At 41.1% G+C, this 10,867-nt stretch overlaps 1 protein-coding gene across 3 annotated transcripts; it reads right to left on the bottom strand.

Moving 5' to 3' along the window:
- Positions 1-892: 892 nt before the first annotated feature.
- On the bottom strand, positions 893-5,681 carry LOC118388055 (GTPase IMAP family member 9-like). Of its 3 annotated transcripts, XR_008142775.1 has the most exons (3): positions 5,529-5,681; positions 3,309-4,451; positions 2,894-3,210 (listed from the first exon to the last, which is right to left on the bottom strand). XR_008142775.1 is itself a non-coding variant. In XM_035776913.2 (2 exons), exons 1-2 carry the CDS (start codon positions 5,584-5,586, stop codon positions 1,044-1,046), a joined length of 1,605 nt encoding a protein of 534 aa, XP_035632806.2. In that variant the 5' UTR covers positions 5,587-5,672; the 3' UTR covers positions 893-1,043. The 3 variants fall into 3 exon arrangements, 2 of the variants coding, with proteins under 2 accessions (XP_035632806.2, XP_052381217.1); XM_035776913.2 differs by lacking the exons at positions 2,894-3,210; positions 3,309-4,451 and adding an exon at positions 893-2,590 and having other exon boundaries at positions 5,529-5,672; XM_052525257.1 differs by having other exon boundaries at positions 2,894-4,451.
- Between the last annotated feature and the right edge of the window lie 5,186 nt (positions 5,682-10,867).

Genomic DNA, 10,867 nt, shown 5'->3' with positions numbered 1-10,867 from the left:
AGTTTTTCCTTCTATATCCCACTGTGAGGTGAAGGATTTTAATCTTGCATCAAATTTGGGCATACAACTTTAGTGTAAGCTTAGCAACCAATCAAAAAATCCAGTCAACTTGTATTTGCATTTCACCTTTTAACAAATGCATTTGTCCAAATAGTTTACTTAAACTCTGCCCAAAATTCCCAACAGCAAACCACTGGTCATAGTGGCAATGTAAATGTTTTGCATCATAACTATTGTATAAAGACAGACTAAGGACAGGCCAGCAACCTGAGGCCAGCAACCTGAGGGCAGCAATGCACACAATACCTCTACATGAACTACTTGAACATTGTTTACAGCATAGTTTCACTCTGGTTATGAGGAGGATGTGGAGCTGAACCTAATGCAGGGTTTATGATGGCAAAGAGCCATTAGTTACAATCACTGATGGTTTAGACATGCCATCACTCTCAACACCCATGTCTCTCAACGCCCCGAGACACTTCAACTAGTTTGAACTTGTGTGTAGGTCTTTTAACAATGCCTGTTATGCATCTTGGCTGCAGGTATTTTATTAGGCTACTCACCCTAACTGCACCCTAAATAAAGTGACATAAGGTTCGACAAAAGGATTCCATGTCACTGTAAATTATCTTTCGGTTATAATTGTAAAACACCTGTTCTTTTTGAGGAAATGGTTAAATGTCAGGACATTTTGACTATCAAAATTGGAACGTTCTTATCTTTAAAGCTAGAATCATATTCACAATAGAAGCCCAGATTATGTTTGCAAAGTAGAAGTACATGCACATCAGTATGACCTCACTTGTTTTTCATGTGACAACAGACCTGATGAAAACCATACAATAGCTTATATGCATAATATCCAGCAATAATAACCAGTCTTTCTAAATCAGTTTTTGCATGTTTATATTTTATTATGATTCTTCAAATACAACCTGTCACCCATTCTCAAAAAGAGTTAACGGGTGTATAATTGTAGCATTCGTTTAATTTGGCACTCACGGATGTGGGAAATTATGTCCCATTCAACCAACCTCTCATTATTTCCTAATTATTTTTCTTATGATGACCAATAGAGTCAGTCCTACTCCCGCTGTGAAAATAATGTTGTTGTTTGACTTCACCATTTCCCAAATTGACTCACGAACAGGGGGGACAGTGGCAGGGACAGGAGGGACCATGTCAGGGACAGAAGAGACCATGTCAGGGACAGAAGAGACCATGTCAGGGACAGGAGAGACCATGTCAGGGACAGGAGAGACCATGTCAGGGACAGAAGAGACCATGTCAGGGACAGAAGAGACCATGTCAGGGACAGGAGAGACCATGTCAGGGACAGAAGAGACCATGTCAGGGACAGGAGAGACCATGTCAGGGACAGAAGGAACTATGTCAGGGACAGGAGAGACCATGTCAGGGACAGGAGAGACCATGTCAGGGACAGAAGAGACCATGTCAGGGACAGGAGAGACCATGTCAGGGACAGGAGAGACCATGTCAGGGACAGGAGGGACCATGTCAGGGACAGGAGAGACCATGTCAGGGACAGGAGGGACCATGTCAGGGACAGGAGGGACCATGTCAGGGACAGGAGAGACCATGTCAGGGACAGGAGGGACCATGTCAGGGACAGGAGGGACCATGTCAGGGACAGGAGGGACCATGTCAGGGACAGGAGAGACCATGTCAGGGACAGGAGAGACCATGTCAGGGACAGGAGGGACCATGTCAGGGACAGAAGAGACCATGTCAGGGACAGAAGGAACTATGTCAGGGACAGAAGGAACTATGTCAGGGACAGGAGAGACCATGTCAGGGACAGAAGAGACCATGTCAGGGACAGGAGAGAACATGTCAGGGACAGAAGGAACTATGTCAGGGACAGGACAGGTGGTAGAGACAGGAGGGATGTGTGGGGGACGTGTTCGTAACCTTTTTAACAACACTTTTACTATCATCACTGCTACAATGACGATAAAGCAACCAGCTGCCCCTTTCCAGTACCATGACCAGCTATTCTGCTTTTTCTGTAGTCTGGTTTCTATTTTTTCTAAAAGCTCTCTAACCTGATTGTTGTTGCTGGTGTCATTGTTTTTGAACACGTGGTATCCACCCCTGCATTTCTTAACCAGCTTCTTCAGATTGCTATCCTCGCGGATGAACTGATCTATAGTTGTGTCTTCCAGTCTCTCCCCATAAGTGAAGAGCACCATCGTGTCTCCATCTATGTTGGCAGATAAAAGCTCCGTGAGTGTCTCCATTACGCTCTTCTCTTGTTCTGTGAAGCGACCCAGCTGAATGACCAGGAGGAAGGCATGGGGACCTGGTTCACACAGAGTCACGGCTCTGTTCATCTCCCCTCTCACTTCCTCCTCAGAGAGGTCACTGTTGGACAGACCTGGAGTGTCCACTACTATCACTCTCTTCCCACACACCTCTCCTTCTTGTCTCTCACTCTTCAGTGTTACTGTTTTGAAACTGATTCTGGAATCAAACACCTTTTGGCCCAGAATGGTGTTCCCAGCTGCACTCTTCCCCACTCCACTCAGGCCGACCAACACCAGTCTCACGTCATTGCTGTTAGCACCTGAAGCAAGAGTTCAGAAGTGAAATACTGAAATGTGAATTATAGCTTTAGACAGACTGAACAACTGTGTTAAGTCCAAACATTTTCCTGCTACTGATCAGTGCCATATTTTTGTAACACAGGTATTCACTGCCATTATTTATATCCTCTTAGTCTCCTTTCACTTTTATTTTTGGTGTTTATTTATTAATTTATTAAAGTAGATTATTGACAACACAGCACATTTTTGTTGTATGTTGCATATTAAATTCAACACCATTTCTATTTCAAAATGATTTCCAAACCATAAACTCAATTCAATCATTTTTTTGTCTTAGCTTTGATTTTATTACAGTTCCACAGTTCACTGAATCTTTTATTTAAAACCATATTTTTTTGCATGCAATATGCTATATTGAAGTCTTTCCAACCATTTAAAAACATGTATTTAATGATACTTTATCAAGGAAAACTTTCAGGTTTAAACTGTAAAGTGAAAAATTACAAAACAATAAGTATTGAAGTATATTGGGAAATATGGATATTTAATAAATGGATATACAGTAGCTGTGAATCTTAGAAAGTAGGATATTATGGTACAATTACATAGCCTAGGATCAACTGTACCTCAGACCAAACACCTCAAATGCGTTTTTAAAACTTCAGTATATTTAAATGTAATAATAATATTATGCTACAATTACATAGCCTAGGATCAACTGTACCTCAGACCAAACACCTCAAATGCGTTTTAAAAACTTCAGTATATTTAAATGTAATAATAATATTATGCTACAATTACATAGCCTAGGATCAACTGTTCCTCAGACCAAACATCTCAAATGTTTTTATCTTTAAAAACTTCAGTATATTTAAATGTACATGTTATGCCAAATAAGTGTGTTTCTGTATAATGTGTGCTCCCCCTAATCATTATGGTTTGAACATTTCAGCAAACACTAAAAGTCTGGCAAAACAGTTGTCTGTCATTGTATTCCACAGGTCCCTTTCCTGAGGGCAACCACAGCTGCTCCAACAGAAGCCGCTCCAGCAAGAGCGAAGCCTGTTATTTTCAAAACTCGATTTCTTCTTTCAGCTGTATATCTTGCTTCGTTCTCCATTTCTTGCATCAACTTCTTCTTCGCTTCCTCCAGAGCGGGTCCTTCATATTTCAATTCCAGTGCTTCCATTTCACTCCTTGTCTGCTCTGCTTTCTCTTTCAGAATCCTATCTTTCTCCTCCTCAATCGCTCTCTCAGCCTCTTGGAACATTTTGTTGGTGTAGTAGTGCTGTCTTCCATCCGTTATGGTCATGTTGTTGATCTTCTCAAGCAGCTTAGATACCTGAGAGCGATTATTGCGGTCTCTGTTGTTGAAGGCATGATATCTCCCATGGCATGCTTCAAAGACCAAGACTTTTAAATCTGCACAGACTTCACTTCCCATAATGAATGATTCAATACTTTGTCCCTCTAGATCATCTTCACGAGTGAAAAGCACTATGGTGTACTTTTTTGCCTCTTTGCCAAAGATCTGCTGGAGGATGTTCACCGCCTCTTTCTCCTCGTTTGTGTATCTACCCAGCTGGATCACAATCAGGAACGCATGGGGACCAGGAGCAGCAAAAGTGATGCACATTTTGATCTCGTTCAGTATCTCCTCTTGGGTAGATTGGGTGTCGAACAAGCCTGGAGTGTCGATGACAGCAACCATTTGCCCATCCACATTCCTTTTGTTTTTGTCACACACCAATGTCACAGAGGAGGAAGATAACTTAGACATAAAAGTGGTTTCTCCCAAGATGGTGTTTCCTACTGCACTCTTCCCAACTCCAGTCTTCCCAACCAAAACAATCCTCAGCTCATCATTTTTCTTTGGCTGCTCTGTTGGGTGACAAAGACAAGTTCTTCACTATTGGCACAGAATTGTATGTTTGCAATGTTTGCCCCTTTTAAAGATTTTATTGACCATAGATTCATGTGATGTTACTTTGAGTCATATTATTCTTCCGATATTCCATGGAGATCCCACTGAATCACATGACATGTCCAATCAAATCATTTTGCAGTATCAAAAATGCTCTTTTATTGTATGTTTTAAAAAGTGTCTCAACATCTTCTTAAAAATCATGTAATACTTTTAAGAGACTAAATACATTTTTTAATTCTCCAATGACTTGGGTACAGTTCAAACAACCATCCACATGACATTACAAGCAGGGCAGGTACTGCCATAATTCAATACATATGCAAACATGTGCAGGAAACTAAAGAGACCTGTGCTAATTAAACATGCAGCTGATGGTGTCCTTTTTACCCCGACACATTTAACATAGAAAAAAGAGAAAAGCAATGAAAAGCTGGAAACTGGGTACTGGCTTGTGTTTCAGTTAAGTTATTTATCTATTAATTAATAAAATAATCAACTTGAATGTTTAACTTAAGAAGATAATAATTTCCTGTTTGAGGACAGCACCCTCATAAGTAAAAAAAAAAAAAAAAAAAAAAGCAAAGATATTTACAGATATTGACAATGCACAGAGACCCCATTATGAACGGATGTACTTGTTGATGAACAGTGAGTGTCTGTATTTATTAATGATTGTGTCAACCACAAAAGAAGATCTGGCATTTCACAATGAAGTCATTTGAATTGAACTGAACTATATTGGATATACTTAATATACTGTATGTTTGACAGCAGTATTTATACATGTTTACTGTTAGTTGAATGAAAAGTTAGTGTAAAGGAGCATAATTTTTGTGTACTTTGACCCGTTTAATGATAACTGAACAAAATATTTAAAGTATTATTGCATTGACCTGATGGGTTTGCACTACAATAGTCTACTGATATAAATATCAATTCTAGTTGATGATATTATTACATTTAACTTCCTTTCATACAAGTATCATATATACAACAAGAATGTTAATATACTATTAACTAAGTGTACTTACCCATCTGATTATCCAGGGAACTCATGTTTGAGCTGTGACATATGTCATGTGCTGTCATTGATTTTAGAGTGATCTAACGAATCATTACTGTCTCTATAGCCTTGTGTGCAGGGCGGGCTCTAGCCATGAGGGCCCTAAACACATTTTGGTTGGATGATTGCATGTTGCAACTCAGTGTAAAACACCTCCCCTCAGAGAGGTTGGGTTAAATGGGGATGACTCATTTCGGTTGAATGCATTAAGTTGTGCAACTGACTAGACATCCCCTCCCTCCTCCCTCCTTTCTAAAAGCCTATATAATTACAATAGGCCTAATCAATAATCAGTTTCAATAGGCTTATCAATTTCATCCAATGGTTCATTTCATTTCAAGAGTCTTAAACATGTCTGTGTTTCTATAACTGTTATGTGTTTAATACTAAACTATGATTACATTATTTGAGTTATGATTCTGATAGGGAACTACACATGTGGAGTTGTGAAAACAGTGAGTTTTGATACTCTGCATACAATCAATCCTGTGGGCCATTTCCAAATGAGACGTTTGAAAGTGAACTAAGTTATTAGGCTTTCTTATATGTATCTAAGCTACAGTATGTTATGTTAATAGCTGAGAACAAGTCTTGTCTTGTTACAGTATTACAGGTCAGGGTGCAAATATATAAGATACAATATCACCATCTACTGTACTTTTGATAAACTGTCTCTGGAACATCAGATGGATGAAGAAAACAGAGAATTCTAATTATAAACTTCTTTGGGTTTGATGTATAAAGTTAGTCCTCCCTGCGACTTCACCATCAGTGTCAACGTTGCGCCAAGAGGGAATTGGTTTCTCCCATGGGAGACCTGAGTTCAGATCCAGCCCATGACATACAGGCCTACAATAACCTTTTTGTGTGATCACAAAAAATCGTATTCTGCAAAATATTTTACTTAAATTAACTTCCTTTTTAGTATTTTTAGCTCACAACTTTTGCCAGGATGGTTCGCAAAGCACCTTGGGCAACCCTTTTGTTAGTCATTTGCTTGTTATTTAAATTGCCAAGTGATACAGCCCAGTTGTGTCCTCCAATCTTGTTTGACATTTTTGGAAGATAATTGATCATATTTTGAGGGTAGATGAGAGAAGAGGAGAAGAGGGTCGATGCAATTTTTGGGGTTCTAATTGGTGTTCAATTCACTTAACTGTGCTCTCGAAAGTCTACTTAACAAAATATGTGGGAATGTGTTGCACACTGTCTGCCTTTTTGATTCAGCACCACATACTGTACATGACAGTAATGTTTTCACATTCAAAAATAGTTTGTTCAGCATGGCTTGTAATTTATGCTGTCTAAGTTATTGGAAGTTTGAGGTTTTGACTGTTAAATTGCCCGATTACATTTTGAGCAGCACATCAGTGATAGAACCTACTCCATTCTGGTTAAAAGCAGACAGTGACTTTAATTGCACTGGAAAGTGCCTCATTGTAATATTTAAAAGCTTTTATGTTTTTCATCTTTTCAGCTACCACCTTTTGCTCATGTCCCTTAAAGGGCCTACTCACTGGACAAAAACGGATTAAATCAGCGTTGTTTCCACATAATTTCAACCAATGAAATCAATGTGATGAAGTTGAATGAAAGTGGAAAGCTGATTGGATTTGCAAAAAGTAATCAACGTAAGGGCATTTTGTATTTCCCCCCCCCCCCAACTTTTAACCTAAATCCAATGACATGGTGACATTCGTTGTTGATTTCATGTCTTAGTGGACAACTCAACCAAATGTAAATCAAAACTAGACATTGAACTGACATCTGTGCTCAGTGGGTATTCTTTAACCTGTTCCCTTGGTGTACTATTTTTCCTTTGTAAGAGAATGATGTCTATACATATTTTTGGTTACAGTCCTTCCATTTCAAATGATTTCTGGTAGCAATAACATTTTATCTTAAGGAAGGGTGCATTGGATCTCCTGTTATTTGCAACACTGCATTAATGGTTTTTGAGTAAGGATTCAATTCCTAGTGCATTCTCGTTTTAATTTTTTTTGTCATTTATCAGACACTCTTATCCAGAGGAATTAGGGTTAAGTGCCTTGCTCAAGGGCACATCGACATATTTTTCACATAGTTGGCTGGGGGATTGGAAACAGCAACCTTTCACTTACAGGCCCAACACTCTTAACCGCTAGGCTACCTGCCGCCCTAGTGTCTTCCTTTTTTATGATGGTAGAATTTAGACCATCATGTCCTCAGTTCTTGTAACATTTGAATTATCTGGGACTGATTCTGAAAATTGTTGCTTTATCAGAGAGAATATGTTTCATTCAATTGCCATGAAGCAATATATCCTCTATTGATTCAATGTTGATAGACATCAAAGTTAATTGATTTAGAATGTTGCATTTGTTTCATTTCAACATTTACTGATGACTTGACACTCCCATCCTCTGTCTGAGCTATGTTTGTTATTGACAGAATGAGCAAGGCAATGTACTGCTTTGTAGGTTAGCAGTAAAACCTTGAAATCAACCCTAGAATGAACAGGAAGCCAGTGTAGAGAGGCTAGCACTGGAGTAATATGATCAAATGTTTGGGTTCTACTCAAGATTCTAGCAGGCATGTTTAGCACTAACTGAAGTTTATTTTGTGCTTTATCCGGGCAGCCGAAAGGTAGAGCATTGCAGTAGTCTAATCTAGAAGGGACAAACGCATGGATGAGCTTTTCTGCATCATTTCTGGACAATAGGTTTGGGATTTTTGCAATGTTACGAAGATAGAAGAAAGCTGTCCTTGAAATATTCTTAATACGTTCGTCAAAAAGAGAGATCAGGGTCCAGAGTTAACGCCAAGGTCCTTCACATTTTTATTTGAGACGACCGTACAACCATCAAGATTAATTGTCAGATCCAACAGGAGATCACTTTGTTTCTTGGGACCTAGAACGAGAATCTGTTTTGTCCGAGTTGAAACACAGGCTTCCAGGGTGGGCAACATCTGCTAACCATGTGTATGTGACCAATCAAATTTGATTTGATTTGATTTAGCAGTGAAAGTTAATTAATTCCAAATGACATCACCAAGAGGTAGAATATATAGTAAAAACAATAGTGGTTCTAAAACCTTGAGGAACAACGAAATGTACAATTGATTTGTCAGAGGACAAACCATCCACAGAGATGAACTGATATCTTTCCGACAGATAAGATCTACACCAGGCAAGAACTTGTCCGTATAGACCAATTAGGGTTTCCAATCTCTCCAAAAGAATGTGGTGTTCGATATCGAGGTAAAGTTGGTTTTATATTCAGACATTTGGACATTCAACAAACATTCGCCAAAAGTGGAATTTGTATTCAAAACAAAGGTTGTAAGAATACAGAATAAATCGAATAAATCATATCTAGTTTGATGATTCTGTGACAAACTGTGAATTAGTTAATGATTTATACAGCTTTAAATTGCATTTTATAGAGTTAATGTATTTCCATCAAATCAAAACTTGTTTTTTAAAATTCAAAACAAGGGTTGTTAAAGCATGCTAAACATTTATAGAATAAATCATATCTAGTTTAATGTTTCTGTGACAAACGGTGAATTAGTTATTGATTTATACAACTTTAAATTGCATTTGAAAGATTTTATGTATTTCTATCAAATCAAAACAGGAATTTGTATTCTAAACAGGTTTTAAAAGTATGCTCGACAGTTATAGAATTAACCATATATATTTTCATTTTTCTGTGACAATCAATTAATTAGTTATTGATTTTTACATTTGTAAATGGATTTTGGCGAATGTCTGTTGAATGTTCGAATGTGTGAATATTGTAATGACCTGACTAGATCATAAATGAACAATTGTCCAGACAGAGGCTTGAGTTTGCGAATTGACGGTTTATTAAACCAACTTTACACAGGCTACTGTTTGGGCCGTAGCACACGCCAAATAGATGACAGATAACCCACAAGCCAATCGTGACCTTCTCTTGTGAAGCCCAGACGTAAGAGAGAGAGAACAAAGGCTGAACCTGGTCCGAACTTCCAATGCTCCACCCCCCTGCCCAACCCCCCTCCACGCCACTCCGCCAACCACCAGGATGCCCGGCATCAGAACATTCCAGGCATTCCCGTGATTGGCAGATAGCAGGTTGATTGACATGTCGGACCCCACGAACACCGGGTACTGGTCAGTACAACACAACCACCTCCTAGCCTAACACATAACACACAGCTGTCTGTGCGGGTCGCTACACAGCCCCCCCCCACCACAAAGTCCCTCGTCCCCGAGGGAACAAACAAAGTCTCTGAAGCGACCCGGAGGTCTCCTTTGCCTGCGTGGCCGTGATGGTCGCAGAGTGCCCCTCTGGGAACCAGGGGATGAAGGCAGGGATATGGGGGACAAGGAAGCGGGAACGGGTAATACAGTCCGTGGCTCTGGGGAACCACACGGTGACACAGGGGGAGACAGGGGGAGTGGGCTGTCTGGAGCCTTGTCTGCGGCACCTGAGGGTGGGTGCCTGGAGAATGTCATTGCCAGAGAGGGGAATTGTGGGGGTTCCTGGGGTTTGGGGAGAAGAGGCCCCTCTGTATGGGGCTAACCTGTCCCGGTGCAGTGCCACCTTTCTCCCCTGGGAGGAAGCTGCACCCGGTACACAACCTCCCCTACCCTCTCCAGGACACTGCAGGGTCCCACCCAGTGACTGTCCAACTTGGGGCATCTGCCTTTTTTTCCTTAGGGGGCTGTAGACCCAGACCAGCTCCCCAGCCACAAAGTGCCTTCCCGGGTGTGCACGTCATAGTTCCTTTTCTGCCTCACACCTGCATTCACCAGCTGCTCTCTGGCGAAGGTGTGGGCTGTCTCCAGGCGGTCCTGGAGTCTCCGGGCATACTCCGGCCCCGGAGGAACATGAGGGCTATCCAGGGGCCGACCAAACACCATCTCCGCAGGGGTGCGGATCTCTTTCCCCAGCATGAGGAGGGCAGGCGTGCAGGAAGTGGAGTCTTGGACAGCGGAGCGGCATGCCATGAGGACCATAGGCAGGTGCTTGTCCCAGTCACGCTGGTGTTTGGAAGAGACGATGGCCAGCTGCTGTCCAAGCGTTTTGTTGAAGCGCTCCACAAGGCCATCACTTTGAGGATGGAGAGGAGTAGTGCGGGTCTTGTGCATACCCAGCCTCTCTGGTGGCGAACACACGGGACTCAAAGTTTCTGCCTTGGTCGCTGTGGATGGACTCTGCAGCTCCAAACCTGCTGAACATCCCCGCTGTCAGGGCGTCGACGATGGTCTCTGCCTCCTGGTCAGGCAGAGCATAGGCCTCGGGCCATTTTGTGAAATAGTCCATGGCCGTGAGC

Source organism: Oncorhynchus keta, chromosome 9, assembly GCF_023373465.1.
Source record: "Oncorhynchus keta strain PuntledgeMale-10-30-2019 chromosome 9, Oket_V2, whole genome shotgun sequence".
Classification (NCBI taxonomy): domain Eukaryota; kingdom Metazoa; phylum Chordata; class Actinopteri; order Salmoniformes; family Salmonidae; genus Oncorhynchus; species Oncorhynchus keta.
The sequence above is the reverse complement of the archived record's forward strand: the minus strand, read 5'-3'. Positions and strand labels throughout refer to the sequence as shown.